Below are 20,081 nucleotides of genomic sequence, written 5' to 3'. Positions count from 1 at the left end.
GAACTTGAATGAAACACCATGAGATGAGGAAAATTCAGTTCATGTTGCTTGAAATTTTCGAAACATCTGAACAAATGACAGATGATTCCAATGAACATAGAAATTAAAGGAAAAAAGACTGGCGTTATTACCTTCTTGGATTTAGATTAGAATTTTGAAAGCCTATAGCTTTCTGTGGTGAAGATCGATACATGAAAAAACTCAAGTCTATAGGTTTTGTACCGCATTGTAAAAAGTAATCCTAACAGGATTAGAGAAGTGAAGCAGAAAATCAAATCTTGACTGACCAAAAGAAGAATGTTTCAATAACAAAGAGTTTGAAGAATAGACTACACACCACAAGTTCTTGTCTGAAACTAGACAGCAGAACTGTACAAAACAGTGTGTTCGCATTGCAGTTTCGGATAGATGTCGCGGATGAGCCAAGCTGCCATTAATTCGTAGGCCCTTTGTGTCAAATGAACTCCATCCCAACTCAGTCGTTCATCAGGGTTTAAACAGACTGTTACTTCAGGATATTTTGCACACCATCTTGATGGGTCAAAGTTGTATATACCTCCAATCCCACAACAAGCTTTTTGTACCGACGTCGGATCAAAACCTGATGAAATTCCACAAACTCAAAACATGACTAGAACAATTCATGGTACAATCTCAAACTTATGAATGCAAAAGAAATTAGACTTACCAAGCAGATTAGCCTTGCTCAAAAGCCACTGGAATGCAGTGTAATAGTTACCATAGACAATGATCACATTGGGATGTTCTTCTTTTAGCTCCTCGATGGCTTGTTGGAGAAGATCGTTATGATAAATTGAAATATTATTCAAATACTTTAGACAATGAAGGTCATCATAAGCAGTAGTATCATTTGTTTGAAATTTAGTGAGATACACAGGAAAGCAGCCAATGGGGAAGTTTCCAGGGACAACTAGCCGAGTAGCACCATATCCTATAACTCTCTGCACAGTGAGAATTGAAACGATGAGAAACCAAGGTCACAATGAGAGAAGTGATAGGAGTCAAATGTTTCTTAAAAGGAAGCTTACTTTGACAGCATATTTTATGGCTTGAACTACCTCGGGCACCATGGCCTCAACCTCCTCTAAGGTTAAATTTCCTATCTGAAAGGCATAATTATAATCATTTCCTCCTATCTCCCCAACCATGAAAAGAGCTCTTCCATTTTTGATGAAACAATCTATCAAACATAACACACATATAAACCACTACCCAAGTGGGTGTCAATTCCATTTTTGATCAAAATATATATAATTGCTTGAATGTTGTTGTAAGGGGAGATGCTAACCTTTGTCATAGCGACAAGTTCTATTGAAATAGCTAAACATCCAATCAAGTTGATTACTCAGAGATTTGTTGGTAGGCACAGAGGAAATATTTCTCTTGGATAGAACTTCCACAGACAAGGCAGTAGCTCCGGCAACCGCGAAGTTAACTCCATGATCAAATAACCCATCTTTGTTTAAGTAGGCGTCAAGAAAAGGAATTTCAGCAGATAGTGCTGTTCGAATGTACAAAACATAGGTCAGCTTATATGGAAATAATAACACACTGGTAAAATTTAACCAAATCCGAAAAAATAATGGGATATAATCATTCATCTTCATGTTAATAATTAAGCAAATTATGAATTTCACAGCTCATAATAATGAATTCTAGTGTTATATGGCTCACTGGTGATGCCAGATAATCAATCATTGAGCACAAGAAAAAGAATAATAAGCATAGCAAAAACATCTTTTTACCTAGATAATCAATCATTAACAAGCCATTGGAGCATCTACCAGTTGCCTTCTTGAAGAAGGTTTCGCCATAGGGTAGCCTGGCATATACAGATGAAGGGTTCTCTTGAAAATAATTACCGGTATCTGAAATCGAATCCCCAACCTGATGTATGGCATCAAACTTGCAAGTGCTAAGAATATATGCATAATTGCATCGAATAACATCCAAGACAAGAACTATAGCGAAAAGATATCTTGGTGGTAGCCATTTCTTGAGAGAAAGATCCCCAGAAACCATATATGCAGAAAATTACTGGTTATTTAGCAAAATTTTTAGGGAAAAACTTTGTAACAAAATTTGGTTAATTCTTATCATTAGTACTGAGTAACAAACGGCCAGATAAATGGACCAAAGCAACAGCCAACAAGTAGAGGCAATCCAGTAAAGAAACATTTTGCAATAAAAATTAACATTAAATATTCAATACATCCAAATGGGACATCTATGTATTTATTACTTTTTAATAGGGGATGACAAAAGTTTTGTTTGTTAAAGACGACCAAGTTTCAGTAATTAACTTATAAGAGATTAGTTTCAATAAGTCATCATCTGTAACCTACCTAGCAGATGAATAAGTCATCATCCGTAACCTACTTAGCGGAAGATAAAAGAAAAAGTCAGTGTCCATGACCTAAAAAACAAAGGAAAATCGAGTCACCATCAGACTTAAAGAACTGAATTTAAAAGACAGGCTTTCTCCAATGCAATCAATTAGAAATTCGCCGAATCTATAGTCGTCATAAAGAAAAATATAGGTAAAAATTAGTAGTATTTAATTTTATTCATAATTCTTATTTTATATTAAATTATTATTAATTTGGAGCTAAATTCGTTAAAGGACTCTTTGTCATCGTCGTCGATCTAGCTAGCATGGCTCCTTGATTCATGATCATTGGCTGACAATTTTAAATGTGAAGGAGAAGAAGCCACGGGATAAGAAATAGCAACACAGAGTAGCCATTGCCTTATTAATTGCTCTCATATATAACATAGGTCCAGGACCAGGTTACATTTTCAGGATTTACAGCCAGTGCCACCATGGGTGATTAAGCTGATTACTATTATTTTATTGAAAGATACATTTGCTCCAGAAATGGCAAATGCAGATTCTTTTATTTAGATGAAAAGCTTTTTCCGAAATTTATTATTATTATTATTATTATTATTATTCAAACCACTTGAAATTTCTGGAAAACAAACTTTGTTCATCAGCCATCAACTTTCATGTCTGTTTCTTCATCCCAAGGGAAGGGCTCCAGTCGCTCGGTTGCATCAAGGAGATCATCAATCGGAATCTTTGGCTTCGAGCGTTGCAGTGGACCTAATTCCTGACCATACATTTTGGGGTCTGAACAGTACTCCTGTAATGGAAGAAATTTTGATTTGAAAGGTTATATTTTTGGGGAAAAAGGAAAACCATAATTCAGGTGCTAATGGATTTTAATTCTTATCCATAAGAATTATGTAAAATGATTGTATACTTACTTGATCAGCATGCATTTTCTTCACAAATATCTTGAATAGCTCGAAATTCTCTTCTTCAAACAAATCATCATATGAACGGAGATATGTCACCGTATGCATCTGTGGCCGTCCCTCTTCAGTCACACCATTGGGTCTGGCATTTAGTAGCATTTGATTGTAAGCATCGCTGTCGTACCTTGATAAGGCATTCTCACCTGCAACTTCAATGTGCTCTCTCCACCCTCCACTCAAAACCTGCCAACCACACATCATTATGCAAATGGATCAATGACTCTTCCATTCTGACATAATAGTGTTTGTGAAAATATTTGCTTGCAATTGCATTTTACCATTTTAATTTTTTTTTTTGTGAGATTGTACGTTTGATTTGAGTAGATTTGACATTCCATGGGTTATAGCCAAGAAGATATATGTATATATAATTGGACAAGCATAATGGAGTGCTTCCATGTTTATTTAAGGTGTCATTGTACTTCAGCGCAGACCGAGCTCAAACTTATCCACCTATAGCTCATCAAGAAATGTGACCACCTTAATACATAAATAAAATTAATTTATTATAAATGTCTAGATAATAGACAAATCCCTGTTATAAGAGTTTAATATTTTTCCCCATAAAACTATATAGTAATTATGATATTAATTTAACGTAATAATTTATATATCGTTCATATATATCTCCATTCATATACGATTTTTTTTAGTACAAGTGAAAGTATTCAGACTATTTTTTTGTCTCCTGAATCATCAAGAATTTCATTAAAGGAAGAGAGAATGCAACTCCATGGTCTTACAAAAAATAATGAATCATGGGCTATAATGAAGAATATTCTCATTAACAGGATATTCTCTCCATGGGCTGTAATGAACAGTATTCAGACTCATAACTGTGATCTCTATCCAACACCACCTAATCCTACCACTAAAGCCGTCCAAGTGGCATTTTTTGGGTGGGGGGAAGAGGATATTCTCTCTTGTTTCTGATGATCAATAATATCCGACAATTTTTGGGGTGAGAGGAACATGCTGCTTGTTATCGATTTGCAGATAGTGCAATTTACTATTATGTTCCATCTTTTTGCTGCACCGACAACTTTTTTGGATTGTGTAGCAATTAATGCAGATATATATATAAGATAACTTGTTATCGATCTTATGGCTGAATTATTCACCTGTTGAACAAGTTCCTGAGGCCCACTTTTGGCAGCTGCATCTTGCTCTGAGTCCCTCATCTCGAGACATGTGAAATTCAGAATAGCACGATCATGCCTTGAAAGCATCCTTGCAATGGGCCGATACCCATCTCTATCATTCAGATTGTAATATCCAGCAGTCAGCTCTGCAGCATGGCTATCAGACTTGTACCACCAGTGAATTCCAGAAACCTTGCATGACATTGAAACGGTCATTATTAAACTGATAACTATCAGTACTATTAAGTAGCTGAGATCTTTCTAGTTTGTGAGACATACTTTTGCCGCTAACTTGAGCTCACAGCCTAAGAAAGCTTTGTTAGCCTCATCAAGGGTATCATCCCCATGACATAGTAACATGTTGGAATACCATGTCAAGAAAAACTTCCCTTTCACAGTAAGGTATGTCCCATTTGGTCCAAAAAACTCTGTTGATTCAGGTGTGTCATTGTATTCCCCTGCATTATCTGGCAATTCCCATTCAGGATGGCCAGCTTTTGTGGCTGCCTCTTTGAAAGCTGCTTTGAGGTACTTGTCGTAGCACTGCAATAATTTTTATGAAATGTGTTACTGAACCGAAAGCCGAGCTTATTGCCAAGATCTTATATATGTTTGAAGGGATCATAGAATTAATGAAAAAGTCTAGGAGCACTGCCACCTGAAATTCTCCGATGCCTGGGAAAACCCATCCTTGGCTTTGTGGATAAGAGGGGTATCTAAGCTCCCCTGCAGCACCAAGCCCTACTTCAATATCTATAATCACTCCAGCTTCAATAAGATCTGACATTACCTCCCTGAAGCTCTTCATGTAGTCGCTATAAATCTAGATTAAATCAACAATCTTTCTTAATTAGTAGGAAAAGTAAAAGAAACGATAATCATGGAATAGTGGAACTCAAAGTCAATGGTACAAAATTTTAAATTTTTTATTTTTTTTCTCAAAAACATTAAATCAGTGACTCACAGCTTACAAACAAAGATAATAAAATTTTAAGTTCTACAATAAATAATAAGTCAAAACTAAACTGATTTTAAGGTTTTCGAAATTGTTAAATTGTCGAGTTTATCTTCAAAAAATGATGAGTCACTTAATTGGTCAAATTAGAGTGAAAACTGAAACCCATCATTTTTATGTGGATTTTTTATATATTATTTATCAATAATAATGATAATAAAATTAGATAATGGTGATTGCCTATAGCCGTTGGATTATGGTTCGAATCAGAAAAACATATTAGGGTACAAATATATAGATATGATTCTCCAAATACGTTAAACTGATTGAACTTGCAACTGATATTTGGTAAAAGTTTGCAAAGTGCTGTGGAGGTTAAATTAATTATGAGAAATGTCTTGTACATTTCAGGCAAGCAAGAGAATCAAAATTATTGAATATCAAAGACAACGATACCTACCCAGCCATCATCCTACCTGCAACCATGTGAGATTGAATAATAATGACTTAATCCAGATAAGAAAACGACCTTCTTTAAATTATTTGACTTAGCTACTCAACTTTGTCCATTTTAGTTTGGCACTATAGTCTTGAGTTGCATATACATGTTGCTATCGAGAATAATTGTCCTTGAGTTTGGTCTAGTTTTTTTAATGTGTCTGGATATTATAATTATGTGATTCAAATAAATTTTTGCAATCGAAAATTCATTTCTATTCAACTTAAATCCGTCTTATTCTTTCTATACCTTTCAAGAATGCTACAGTAATATCTATGAGTAGGGATGTACAAATGTAAATTGAACCGAAAGATCAAATCGAATAGAAGTGAGTTTGGTTTTTTTCGTTTTTCGGGTAATTAGGTTATTAGAGTTAATTCAATTCGGTTTTAGTTAGAAATTTTCTTAAATCCTAAACCCTAAACGAACAAATCAAACTTGAATAAAAGTATAATGAGGTTTTCACATGAGAAAGAAATCATAAATTATTTATTATTATTTTTATTTATATTTTTTAATTATTTATTATTTGTATGAGTATCCATCTTATTTATTCTAATTATTTATCATCATTTTAACATTTTTATAATATTGATTTATAAAAAAGTACAATATAAATAAATATATACAAACAAAAAAAATTTCTCAATTTTGATTTTCGAAAACTGAGTCAAACTATTGAATTAATTCGATTTCGATTAATTCAGTTATTTATGAAATTCAATTCGATTTTTGATCATTTTTAAATATTAGTTCAATTATTAAATATCTAAAATCGAATTAATCGAAATAACTGTTTGCTCTACCTAATATATAAGTGACATTAAATCACACTTAGACATGAACCTTCGGAAAAAGGGTTACCGGTAAAAGCATGCAATATGTAGCACATGAAACTAACCTGGATAGCAGTTCTTCCATTGAAAATAGCCTGGTGATCCACTCCAAGGGTGAGGTACTCCTTGTTTCGGTTACCAGCCCTGTTGGTGTAGAAGATATCAGGGTCTGTTTCTCCAATGTCAAGAACCCACTGCGGAATCGGGATATAGACTTCATCTCCCACATTGCCACCACATTGATGGAATGACATTATCGCTTGCAGTTTCAGTCCACATTCTTTAACTAGCTCGACCAAGCTCCTGTAAGCACTCCAATCATACTGCTTGGGACCCGGGGATTCTACAATTCCCCACCAAACATCTGACATCACCCCATCAATACCTGCCTCTTTCAGCTTCAAGAGCTGCTTTTTCAGGCCGTCCTTGTCTAAAAGAACATTGTCATTTGAAACGATTCCCAACTGATACAGTGCAAAAAAGCAATAAGACTAGTTAGTATAGGATCATAAGCATAAATATTATGCTATTTATATTGCTTACACTAAGACCGAAGATTTTCTGAGACTTACCGGGAGCATTACATAGATTGGCACATAGTTTGCTAACATTTTTTTCTTGTCTGTAACAGCGGATTGAGCCTCCATGTTTTTCTAAGCAAAGGGAATCCTAGAGTTAAAGTAAAATGGAGATTGCACTGATTAGCATTGAAATCACACCTCTTTTATAGGCAAAACGAAGCAAGAAAAATCAATAATGCATTAACTATTGGCCGGGTCCAGTCTTCTGCAGATCTTATCTTTGTGTTAAAATGCATCAAAATCTCATCAGGATTCTTGAGGGACCTGTGTTGTCGTTTTCTAAAATCAAAAAATGTGTACCTTGTGCTAGAAGTTGCAAGGTGTCAGGCTCACATTCCAACGGTTAATTAGGCCTCAGAGTTATGAATCATGCCCCTGCGCCTTTTGCAAAAGTTGGAGTAAAATCATATCGCATCATAATTCTTTAATTCAAAAAGATCATAATTCATAAAGTCGGCAACATCATTGAGAATGTGCCAGGCTAGCCAACTCACACTGCTTACTAAGCTTTCTTTCCGACAGCTGTTGAAACACTTCCGATTCCAAAACTTCCATGTATAATATTTTTATTTATCATAAAAAGAGATGGGTCGGTTGTAAATAGATTAACCACAACAAATAGCTATATCTGTTGTTAGTAAGTGAGGGTAATTATCTAATACGGTCGATCGTGTTGACATTTGCATGCTCCTAGTTCATATCTCGCAACACAGGCACTTGCATTACTATTAACAAATTAAGATAAAGAAATACAACAACCCACACTACTTGCCTGACTAGCAGAAAGCAGCAGCAACGGTGGACAAAGGTTTAAAAGAATCCCTTGAACCCCCCACCCCGCCCAAGTCCTACAAATATGGTTCTAGTATTAGAAGAAGAATAAATCTCGTACGATTATCATCATTGCTTAGACCAAAGAAAACAAGGCATGTAAAGAGTTCACAAGTGAATTCATTGTATTTTTGTTTGACGTCTTGTTTATAAATAAAAAAATGTTAATATTGAAATGAGAAATCTATTCTATATATAAAAGTACAAATTTTAAAAGCACAAATAATAAACGATATATATTTTTCATAATTTATTAAATTAACTTTTTTTCCTAAATTGATGAATTTTTTTTTAAAGTAAAACATTGACTAATAAGTGATTCTAGCAATGGATAATAGAAGTGTAGTACAAGCTATTCAAATGGAGAATAATGAATCAAAAAGTCAATTCTGATTGGATCTCAATTATTCAAAATCTTTTGGAAAAAGAATGGCAAGTGAAAATCATGCATACATATTGAGACTTCAACTGTTTAACAGATTTTCTTACAAATTTAGCCTTTCAATATTCTATAGGCACGATGCTTCTCAAATATCCTCCCATCTACTGTTCTATTTAGTGTGAAAGTTTCATTTCCATGCGCTATTTTATTTTAATTTGATTATTTTACTTCCTTTATTTTAAAAAAATAAAACAAATAATTTAACTAATTAGTTATGTTTCTTTCTTATATCAAATCTTTATCATCTACTAAACTCTTTGTTGCTTTAGAGACACAAGAATTTATCAAAATTATTAAAAGATTCTACTAACTAATTCATTCGAACAAAAACTGCTATAATTGTTATAAAGATCTCATTAAAAAGAATGTTCCTATACAATTTTCCAGATCATTCATATGTTTCCAGCAATCTAATATATTTTAAGAAACATTTCTAACAAAATTTTCATCAAATAATTGGTACTCATCAATTTTTATACGATAAAGAATTGAATAAACAATAATTGAGAGAGAGTTCAAAACATACAAATCAGAAAAAAAAAAACAAATTAATAAATCTGTGAAAGAAAATGAAATCATGAAAGCAAGGAAAACTAGAGTCAAGTAGTATTGAGGATTTCCACTGTTCCATAAATTGTCTCGTCGGCAATAAATGCAATAATAACTGAGGCGTTTGCGTCGACTCGAAAATGTATAGCAAATGTGAAGACTTTCCATCAACCAATCAAATTCAAGACATCTGCAAGGATCGAAAGCGACTGCAAATTTGTACCATACACACATTTATCAGTCTGACATGTAAGGTAGTTGTGCATTAATTTTCAGTACGCAATTTTCCGACTTTCAACAATGGAGCGAAGGTTTTCTTCTTTGTTTTCTTTTTGTAGTCTAGCTTGAGTTTGATTTAAAGCATGAAAGTTCTAAGCATCGTGCCCGATCCATTCCCCACATTCCCCATAATACAAACAAAGTGCGAAGGGGAGCAGGGATTTAATTAAATCTTAAATCATAATCTTAGATAAGTTAACAACTAATATTAGCCTAAATCTATATTGTTGGGCAAGTGATCATTTTTTGAATCACTAGAGTTGCCGAAAACTGACTCGGCCCAGAAAGCTCCATACAACTTGTTATAAACCCATGAGATTTGATGTATAAAACGTTATTCATTCAAATCTGAACATCTCAAGTCCAAAGATCAAAATGCGAACCTAAATAAATTTGTAATCAAATCTTTTTTTTTTATTAGACTTGGAAATCAAATCTAAATTAATCCAAACATGAAATGTTTGAAATTTAGTCTCCTCCTAAATTTTCATTTTAATAAAATCCACAGGATTTGACCCAATAGGTTATATCTTCTCATGTATCTAAGAAAATATAAAAAATTTTAAAAATGGGTTAAAGGATCCAAATAACTACCATTTTTTCGGGATTTTTTTTTCTACTATTGATGTTTTCTTATTCATGTATTCGTATACCAACCTAATATTTATTAAATGAAACCGCCATTGACATAGTTAAAGTTTTTTGTTATTTTCTCTTTCACTTGATTTTTTTTAACCTTAATTTCTTATTGTAAACACCAAATTAATTGTTTTGATGAACAGATTACATGCTATGATTTTGCTGACTTTTGCTGTCTCTATAATATGAATTGGATATATTTTGGAAAAATTATTATCCTCAAAAGAAAATGAGAGGTAAAAAAAATTAATAACTATGATCAACAAATAATAACCAAACAAGGAGTTCTAATTTTTTTTGCCTTACATAAGGTTTTAGACTATACACTAAGTGATAATCATCTCCCATCCTTTATGGTATATTGATTTTTAGTTTCTTTTTTGTGCCCTTTTTATCAGTACTTTAAATCAATTTAAACAGATTGTCACACTATTATTTTATTATTCTTACTATTAATTTATATATTATTATTGTTTACTATCCAAAAATACAATTGTTAGATTATGTCAATTAATTTTAATTCATAAAATCATTTAATCCATATCAAAGAAAAAAGAATCATATGATTTTTGGAATTTGTCTGTAGTTATATTATTATTAATTATTTGGAATTAAATGCTGCAATCATTAGAGATGATAACTATTCCTAATGTGTAACCCATTATTAAATTAAAATTACCCAAAATAGAAAAAGAAAAGCATTGAGCATATAATACTAATACACTTTTGGAGGTTAAAGTCATTTACGTACAGTATTAAACGTTCAAGAAAAAAATTATCCCTGGGACTGTTGAACTGTACCTTTTATCTAAGTTATTACTTCTTCTTTCTCAATTCGATTCTTTTTGTTTAATTTTTTTTTGTTTAACTAACACAATTTTAACAATTTTTTATGTGGATTTAAATTTTTTAAAAATATTTAATTTTAGTATTTTATATTAAAATTTAGAAAACATTTTGTAATATTGATGCTCAGTAGATTTTAATACCGAAAAGCAAGTAAACAATAATATTATTTAATCAAAAAATGAAAAAGATAAAAAAAAAAGGGGGGGACGGAGATATTGCTGTAAAATTTAGCGATAGACTTATATTATTGGACTCTTGTACAAATATAAATCTATTCAATGTAAATAATTCTTCCTATAGTTAACTCACAAAAAAATCAATAAAATATCCTTTTGAGGTTAATCTCATATAATAATATCCTTTAGAAGTTCATATCGGAGAAGAGCAAATTTAATAAGGATTTGCATTTTAAAAAAACAAATCTAACAAGGATTTAAAAACTTAATAAAATCTTCAGAATGAAAACATTAATGAGATACGATTATGTTTTTTCCAATTTTTCTTTGAGACAATTTCTTTTTCAGTTGGTAAAATACAAAAAAAAAAACCTCATGCATTGTAAGGGTTTTTTATTTTTTAATTTTTTTAATAAATATGAAAACTTTGTCATTTTCAATTTTCAAAAGCACGTGAAATAGCCGTTAATTGAGTATTGAGCGTTACTAGATGCTCAGGTGAAATTCAAAACCGCATCCCTACATAATTTTCCTTCAAAACCCAAGTCTCAGAACACAAAGCCAGAGTCAGAGCCATGGCTATCTCTCAAGCCCCACGCTTCCCATCTGTCTCTTGCGCGTCGCTAAGCCGAACGCTATCCTTCTCAAGGCTCCACCGCCGTTGAGCCCCCGCCGCTGCTTCAGTCGAACAACCGCCTCTGCGGTGAACACTTCTTCAATTCAACAAAATTCCTCGACAAACGCCAGCGACGAGCCGCAGAAAGCTTCTGTTCTCACATTTCAACAATCTATTCACAGACTCCAGGTTCCATGAACTACTACTGCTGCTTGCATTTCATTTTTTTTCTTTTTTTAAAAGAGGACCTACATTTCTTTTTGACTAATTTTTTACATTGTTATTGTTACTATTACACTTTATTTATTTATTTTTGCTCAGTTTGGGCTCATTAATCTTTGGTCGTCTTGTTCTCCTTTCATTGTATCTTTGGTTGATTATACGATCTCTTTTGTCTAAGTGAAATCCAATTTTTTCCAGGGAAAAAAAAAAAGAAAGGCAAAAGAGAATAAGTGAATTTAACAGTATTTTCTCTACACAACAGCTATGAAAATTTATTGGATTGACATAAATAGCGATCTCAAATAATTTTATACAAACCTGCAATTCTGCCATTGAAGAGCGAACGCTCTTATTCATAACAACATTCTTGGTCCTGTCCTGCAGTCCCTGACTCACTATATCTAAAGGGCTTCGCTGCATGAGAATTCCCATCTTCAACAAATTTGATCCTGATCTGTCGTTTGTAAACATCTCATTAAGGTGCTGCTTCTTTCAACCTATAGTTTCACAACACTTGTTTTGCTTTTGTAAGCATCATTCAACTATTACACTATTGTTTTAAATTATTTATTGGCAACGAAAATCAGTTTAATTGTTGCTAAATTTGTAGGAATATTGGGTGTCGGTTGGACGTGCAGTGATGCAATGCAGCAACACAGAGGTAATTGTTTTTACGATGTAGATTCTTTTACTTTTCTTTCTGGCAAAAATTCGCCTCTGATTTTTAGATTCTCATCAATTTCCACTTTGTTTCATTAAGGTTTTGTTTGCCATGACAGGTAGGAGCCGGGACTATGAATCCATTGACTTACTTAACAGTACTTGGTCCAGAACCCTGGAATGTTGCGTAACTTATTGAAGCAAGTTTCTGTAACTTAAAATAATTTCTTATACATTTTAGTAGACTGAAAGTGTACATAGGATGAACAGGTGCTTGAAACAGCTGATCTTTTGACAGAAGTGACTGAAAGTGTAGACTATTATGTTCAAGGAAGAATAATTGCTGCAGGAAATTTGTTCGGAAGGTGAGACCAGTTACATGGTCTGTATTTACAGGAAATTAGTTTATTGCCTTGGTTTGTTGTCAAATTTTCTAGAATAATGATGCTGTACATTTAGGTTTTTTCTTTTGGTTGATATTGTGCTTTTACTTGATTTATAGTTTATAAGGGGTGCTAGTAAATGCTGTCTGCTTTTATCCTTTCTATACCATTCTCACATTAAGTACTTTTGCATGCCCACTAAACATTTTATGGTCTAAATTAATTTTATGTTCAAACGTATAGTCTTGAGAGTTTTTAGTAACGTCAAGTGAGTTGGCATTGTTGTCTAATTTGGCTAATTACTGAATATTACCATTATTCAGTAGAGAGTTTTCTTGCTTGATAGGTTTGAACTCTGTGCTGGAACATTGCAGTCTTTCCCCTTTCTATTTCCATTTAGCCATGTAATATATTAGATATTATGCATCAAACACTACTTTTAACTTGTACTTGTCTGATTATGTTCACTTATAGGCGTCAAGTTATCCAGGTCTTCAAATGTGGTGCTTGAATTCTGGGTGGTTCTTTTATGACTCAAGAACTGAGTATTCCATTGCCAAACTCTGAATCTCGCCCCGGTTCTGAGAGTTCTACAGTGATATCTGTTTTTATTGCTGATCCTTATGTATTGCTAAGAATGACTGATGGAAGCATTCTGCTCCTTGTTGGAGGTATGTTTCATCATAGATGATTTTGAATGTGGGCGTAACTTGTAAATCTGTTTACTTGCCATGGCCTATACCCTTCATAACTTCTTGTCTTTACTGTATTACAAAGCTGTACAGCATCCTACTGCTTCCATTCTTGGATTTCTTGTTGATTTTATGCTTAACCTTGAGTTTCAGATCTTGCTACTTGCACTGTTTCTATAAACACTCCAACTACATTTGAAGGCTCAAAGAAAATGGTATCTGCCTGTACATTGTATCATGATAAAGGTCCAGAGCCATGGCTCTGCAAAGCAAGTACCAATGCATGGCTTTCCACTAGCATCAGGGAGTCCATTGACGGTGCTGATGGCAGGCCACATGATCAAGGGGATATATATTGTGTCATTTGTTATGAGAGTGATGCTCTTGAAATATTAGATGTGCCAAATTTCAATTGTGTTTTCTCTGTGGAAAAGTTTGCATCTGGAAGAACCCACCTTGTCGATGCCTATACACTGGAATCTTCTAGGGATTCTGAGAAAGTGATTAATAAAAGTTCTGAAGAATTGACTGGCCAAGGCAGAAAAAAAAATGTTCAGAACCTGAAGGTTGTTGAGTTGGCCATGCAGAGATGGTCTGTAAATCACAGTTATCATGCTTACCTATTTGAAACTTCAGAAAATGGTTCTAAAGTTGAGGATTCAGTTTTTGCACAAAATTCTGTTGGCTTAAGCAATTTTAATGCTTCTAGGCTTAGGAATTTGAGATTTATTCATGTCCCCTTTGGATGCTTACATGAGGGAGGAGATGTCAAATGGAACCTTATCACAAAGGATTACAAGTTTTAAGAATATTAGTGGTTCTCAAGGGTTCTTCCTCTCTGGTTCAAGACCAGGTTGGTTTATTGTAGTCAGAGAATGGCTTTGAGTTCATCCACAGGGCAGAAATGTAGTTTTTCATACAATGAGATATAAATAATTTAATGGTCTAAAGATAGATTCATTTTTTTCATAAAATTTTGCATAATTTTGAAATGTGATTCTTTAAATAGACTCAAATTGACTGTGGATTAAATACTTGGTAAAATTAGAATGAGTGACTTTTGGCCTGTCTGAGAATTGATGATTTTTTTTTTTTTTGCTACCTTGTCTTAATCTTCTTTCGCAAATTCATTTTTTATTAATAAAATAATAATTTAAATGCCCTTTAATATTTTGCCTAGTTTAGAAAGATGTTTGCTAGATTTTTTATCTAGGACCCTATGAATCGAATCAATATTAAAACACTGCCAACTTGTTGACAAAGTCACATCCTTAATTGTTGCTTAATGTTATGTGAGCAAGTGTGCTTCTCTCATTTACTTTGTTTTCTTTTTTTGCAGCTATGTGATGGATCTATTGTTGCTTCCACTGTTCTTCATAATGTCAGCTGTAATCATGGGTTCATAAATGTTACATCGCAGGTTAGGTACTTTCATATTTTGAAGCAACAGGCTTTTGCATACTGGCTAAAAGCGCTAACTCTTTTTTGCATTTTTTATTTTTCTAGGGTATTCTAAAGATTTTCCAAATGCCATCTGCATCAAACTATGACAACTATTGGCCAGTGCAAAAAGTGATCCCTAACCCACCTTACAAGAATAAGAAATTCACTTTTTTTCGTAAATTATTTCTGTCATTGTACTTACTAGAAACTTTATCTCTTGGTTAGATTCCACTGAGGGGCACTCCACATCAACTGACTTACTTTGCTGAGAGGAATCTTTACCCAATTATAGTTTCAGTTCCTGTAAGTGTATACACTCTTCCTCTTCTTTATTTCTTTTTGGTATGATACTACTATCTACAGTGCTTGTTATTTAAACCTTTACAAGCTAATATAGTCTACATATGGATAGAACTGGCATGCTGATTGTGTCTTTTCTGGCCTCCAACGATTTGAAAATGAACTTCCATTGTTGACAACTATTCATTCTATCAAACTTTGTGCTTTTGGAATTCTGCAACCATGCATGCATGCTATTAGCAACACGCTGTTGATTTCATAATTCCTACTCAGAATAATTGGTTAGATTTATTATACTTTTTAGCACGTATCATGACTAAAGAATGAACAGGTCATGGTTTCTCATTTTCTTCTTAAAGTTTTAGCTGCCAGTGATTGGGCATTTTATCAGAGGCTATACATGTATTTCAATTGAATTTTAACTAGGGAGTAAAATTTGCCTAAGCTTGTGCACTGTACTTCAATGAACTTTTAATTATGAAGTTGTCTTTATATTCTTTTATCAAACTTGATGCCTTTCAATGCCAGGTTGCCTCTTTTGTATAAGTGATAAAAGTAGGACAGATTTAGTGCCTCTATATATTTACTTTTTGGGTTTTCGAGAGCTCTTCATCTTTAATCCCTTTTTTTTTAAAAAAAAAGCGGGGGAGAGAGGCATTGTTTCCTGAAGTATCATGCTAATCACTGATAATTGCAGGTTCATAAGCCAGTTAATCAAATGCTGTTGTCACTGGTTCATTAAGAAGTTGGCCATCAGATGGACAATCATAACTTGAGTTCTGATGAGTTGCACTGAACATATACAGTGGATGAGTTCGAGGTTTGGATTTTGGAACCTAAAAATCTGGTGGTCCTTGGGAAAGTAAGGCAACTATACCAATGCAGAGTTCTGAAAATGCTGTAACTGTGAGAGTGGTCACTCTGTTTGTAAGTTTGGTTCTTTCCATTGTTCTGGTTGTTTTAGTCTTGGCTTTATGTGCTTCATGCTGCTGGAGGAGGGGGAGTTTAGATGAATGATGAAATGCACAATGTTGTGTTAGTCTTACAGCAAGCATCTTTTCTATCAAAGTTAGCATTTAAAAGAGACTATAATGAATGTATCACACTTCATAGCTTAATTTATTCTTCATTCTCAAAAAGATGGAACAAATTTATAAGTATTGGCTTGAAGGGCAATAGAAGAAATAGGATGAATCTGGCATGGATATTTTCTAATTGTAATTAGCAAGTCCTTTTTGGGATATCTCATTTCCCTTTTGCAGTTCAAAAGGATCTCTATTTATGCAATGCTTTATTGCAGAATACCACCACAAAAGATAATGAATCCCTTTTGGCTGTTGGGATTGCTTACATTCAAGAAGAGGATGTTGCAGCGAGAGGACATGTGATTTTGTTTTCAATTGCAAGCAACACTGATAATCCTCAGAATTTGGTACTTTTGGATTATCTGATACCTCAACTTATTTAATCCAAATCTATTCTACTTTTTGCTTTATGAAGTTTGTCATCTCCATTGAAGTTATAAATTGAATTTTAGCTTCTCTAGGTGTCAGAGGTTTATTCAAAGGAACTAAAAGGTGCTATATCTGCTTTAGCCTCCCTTCAAGGTCATCTATTGATAGCTTCTGGTCCTAAAATTATTCTGCATAATTATTTTATGATGCTCCACCATTATACGTTGAGAGCTTAAATATAGTAAGTGCTACTTAACTTCAGTATCTTTATGACATGCTCTAGGTGAAAAGCCTGGATACCAATCTGACTTTATTTGTGTCCATCTTATTTATTTTATTTTAATTTTTATAGATGCAGTTTTAAACTCTTTGCAGACTGAAAATGGTTCCTGGTAGCCTTTTGCCTTTTTTCGCTTCATTTTAATGCATTCTTTAGTTAATACGTATAAATCAACTGCAGGTCAAGAATTTTATCCTTCTTGGTGATGTTCACAACAGCTTATACTTTCTTAGTAGGAATGAACAGGGTGCTCAACTTAGCTTATTGGCCAAGGATTTGGCTCCCATGATTGTTTTCCAACAGAATTTTTAATTGACGGAGGTACATTAAGTCTCATGGTTTCAGATGAAAAAAAGAATATTCAGGTTAGTACTACCATCTTTTTTGCAATTTTTTTGTTGTAAATTTATGTGTATATTGTAGTAATTATTTTCGATATAATGAGCTTTTTACCTTGTTCAAACCCTCCCTCCCTGCCCCTTTATCTAATGCTGTTTGGCTTAGGTGTAGCTAGTGATTGGGTACAAAGAATTACAAAGAAATCATGGATGATACAACATCAGAATATGTTGTTATTCAATTAGTTTAGTGTTAAAATTCTAGGCATCTTTTAGACACTATGATTGTTGACTACCATTTCTATAGTTGAAAGGTCTTAACTTCATCTAGCTGAGGTTTACTCTGTAATTTGTCATTAGGCTTCACACTGTTTGAGGTATTTATTGAACCATTAATATGTTCATTCCTTTTTTATTCTGCTAGTTTTTTCTTTTTTTTTTTGAAAATTAAGCATTTCATTCATCAGCAAGGAATAAACAATTCCCTGTAAGAAAACAAGATCAGCTCTAGATTTTAAGTTACTATCTTAACCCATATCAACTTAAAGTCTAGGCTTTGCAAAAATAACACAAAACAAAAGTATCCCAACCTTTCCCTATACAAAAAACCCTTTCCACAAAAAAAAAAATAAGGGTTCATGACAAATCCTATACATCAGTTCAACCTACAATCAAAGATCGTGTCGCATCAATACCAAATATGATTCAATCAATATCAAAAGTGCAAACTTCAACTCATTTCAGCTGCAGCCATGAAGCTTACTCTTCAACACAAAAATTAGCCAAATCAAATATCCAATTCCAGTGAATCCCAAACCAAACCATAAACATACTTGTAGTGGAGAACCAGCACCTTGCAAAACTCACTAGGTCTCCAACACTCAAGTACATCCTGTTGGAATTCCTTGAATGATGGCAACGTCAAACACTCGTCCAAAAGAGGCTTTGGAATAATCTCAACAAAAAAAGACAAAGTTTGAAGGGACAGAAGCTTCTTTCAAGGGCTGAATTACATGTTGGTGCCCATGTGACTAAGTTCTTGCGATTCCAGATGCTTTCTACTTCATTTGAGGATAAGTTCTTGCAACCCATGTGACTAAAGAATGAATAGGTGGCATTCCTATTATACATTAAGGTATAATGGTGTCGATATGTGAATTTGAGGTGTGGGCATTATAGAAATAATAAAACTTTTAAGGTGTGGGCATATGGCATTCCTATTATACAATAAGGTATAATGGTGCCTATATGGTGTACTTTGTGCAAATTAGATATTTAAAATACTTGACATGGCATTCCTATTGTGTAATAATGGCACAATGGTGCTTATAGAAAGAAAAAACTTTTAAGTGTGTGGGCATTGGGCATTCCTATTATACACTCAGGTATAATGGTGTCAATGTGTGAATTTGAAATCTTAGTATATGGTACATTTCTATTATACGATTGAAGTTATAATAGTGCAAATTATACATTTAAACTACTTGATATGGCTTACAAATTGTGCAATTATGGTACAACGGTGCTTATAGACATAAAGAACGTTAAGGTGTGGGTATGTGGCATTCCTATTATACATTACGGTATAATGGTGCCAATATATGAATTTCAAATTTGAGCATATAGTGCATTCCTATTATTTAATCGAAGGTATAATGGTGCAAATTAGATATTTAAAATACATGACATAGCGTTCCTATTGTGTAAAAATGGCACAATGGTGCTTTTGAAAATAATAACACCCTAAAGTGTGGGCATGTGTAGCATTCCTATCCTACATTAAAGTATAATGGTGCCTATATGTGAATATGAAATCTTTACATATGGTGCATTTCTATTAATTGATCAAAGGTGCAATGATGCAAATTAGATGATTAAAGTACTAGATGTGGCATTCCTATTGTGTAATAATCGCACAATGGTGATGATAAAAATAATAAACCTTAAGACGTGTGCATGTGGCATTCCTATTATACATTAAGATATAATGGTGCTTATATGTGAGTATGAAATCTTAGTATATGATGCATTCCTACTATTTGATTGAAGGAGTAAAGGTGCAAATTAGATATATAGAGTGCTCGACGAGGCATTCCTATTGTGTAATAACGGCACAATGGTGCTTACACACTCAAAAACACTTTAAGTGTGCAAGTATATGGCATTCCTATTATACATTTAGGTATAATGGTGCCTATATTTGAATATGAAATCTTAGTATATGATGCATTCCCTATTATTTGATTGAAGGAGTGAAGGTGCAAATTAGATATTTAAAGTGCTTGAGGTGGCATTCCTATTGTGTAATAACGGCACAATGGTGCTTACAGAAACAAAAAAACTTTAAGCGTGTGAGCATGTGGCATTCTTATTATACATTAAGGTATTATGGTGCCAATTCGTGAATTTTAAATCTTAGTATATGGTGCATTTCTATTATTTGATCGAAGGTATAATGATGCAAATTTGATATTTAAAGTACTTGGCGTGGCATTCCTATTGTGCTCACAGACATAAAGGAACTTTAAGGTTTGGGTATGTGGCATTCCTATTATACATTACGGTATAATGAT

The 20,081-nt window shown here is 33.4% G+C and overlaps 2 protein-coding genes and 1 pseudogene across 3 annotated transcripts; 1 reads left to right on the top strand and 2 right to left on the bottom strand.

Moving 5' to 3' along the window:
• Positions 1-283: 283 nt before the first annotated feature.
• On the bottom strand, positions 284-2,263 carry LOC18599469 (acetylajmalan esterase 1-like). The gene is made up of 5 exons (XM_007029457.3): positions 1,767-2,263; positions 1,310-1,522; positions 1,050-1,201; positions 689-962; positions 284-601 (listed from the first exon to the last, which is right to left on the bottom strand). The coding sequence occupies exons 1-5, from the start codon at positions 2,041-2,043 to the stop codon at positions 357-359; spliced, it is 1,161 nt and encodes a 386-aa protein (XP_007029519.3). The 5' UTR covers positions 2,044-2,263; the 3' UTR covers positions 284-356.
• Positions 2,264-2,740: 477 nt separating this feature from the next.
• LOC18599468 (beta-amylase-like) lies at positions 2,741-7,501 on the bottom strand. The gene is made up of 7 exons (XM_018122071.2): positions 7,347-7,501; positions 6,840-7,238; positions 5,143-5,307; positions 4,764-5,027; positions 4,464-4,676; positions 3,292-3,525; positions 2,741-3,167 (listed from the first exon to the last, which is right to left on the bottom strand). The coding sequence occupies exons 1-7, from the start codon at positions 7,419-7,421 to the stop codon at positions 3,015-3,017; spliced, it is 1,503 nt and encodes a 500-aa protein (XP_017977560.2). The 5' UTR covers positions 7,422-7,501; the 3' UTR covers positions 2,741-3,014.
• A 4,175-nt stretch (positions 7,502-11,676) lies between these two features.
• On the top strand, positions 11,677-18,604 carry LOC18599467 (cleavage and polyadenylation specificity factor subunit 1-like; annotated as a pseudogene). Its single transcript, XR_016026375.1, has 14 exons — positions 11,677-11,925; positions 12,343-12,438; positions 12,569-12,619; positions 12,889-12,983; positions 13,476-13,672; positions 13,847-14,599; positions 15,033-15,113; positions 15,200-15,265; positions 15,362-15,439; positions 16,134-16,363; positions 16,737-16,868; positions 16,983-17,131; positions 17,351-17,570; positions 18,478-18,604. The product of XR_016026375.1 is annotated as a cleavage and polyadenylation specificity factor subunit 1-like (transcript).
• Positions 18,605-20,081: the final 1,477 nt, after the last annotated feature.

This window comes from Theobroma cacao, chromosome 5 (genome assembly GCF_053813885.1).
Source record: "Theobroma cacao isolate CCN51 chromosome 5, ASM5381388v1, whole genome shotgun sequence".
Classification (NCBI taxonomy): domain Eukaryota; kingdom Viridiplantae; phylum Streptophyta; class Magnoliopsida; order Malvales; family Malvaceae; genus Theobroma; species Theobroma cacao.
This window is presented reverse-complemented; position numbering and strand designations above follow the sequence as displayed.

What these genes read in the sequence shown, in the direction of transcription:
- LOC18599468 (XM_018122071.2), bottom strand. Translation starts at nt 7,421, where the DNA reads ATGGAGGCTCAATCCGCTGTTACAGACAAGAAAAAAATGTTAGCAAAC. An exon ending in ATGGAAGAACTGCTATCCAG is followed by an intron (nt 5,308 to 6,839) that starts GTTAGTTTCATG and finishes GATTTAATCTAG; the next exon opens with ATTTATAGCGACTACATGAA. An exon ending in AGCTCAAGTTAGCGGCAAAA is followed by an intron (nt 4,677 to 4,763) that starts GTATGTCTCACA and finishes ATGTCATGCAAG; the next exon opens with GTTTCTGGAATTCACTGGTG.
- LOC18599469 (XM_007029457.3), bottom strand. Translation starts at nt 2,043, where the DNA reads ATGGTTTCTGGGGATCTTTCTCTCAAGAAATGGCTACCACCAAGATAT. An exon ending in GTTAATGATTGATTATCTAG is followed by an intron (nt 1,523 to 1,766) that starts GTAAAAAGATGT and finishes ACATTCGAACAG; the next exon opens with CACTATCTGCTGAAATTCCT. An exon ending in GAGCAAGGCTAATCTGCTTG is followed by an intron (nt 602 to 688) that starts GTAAGTCTAATT and finishes GAATTTCATCAG; the next exon opens with GTTTTGATCCGACGTCGGTA.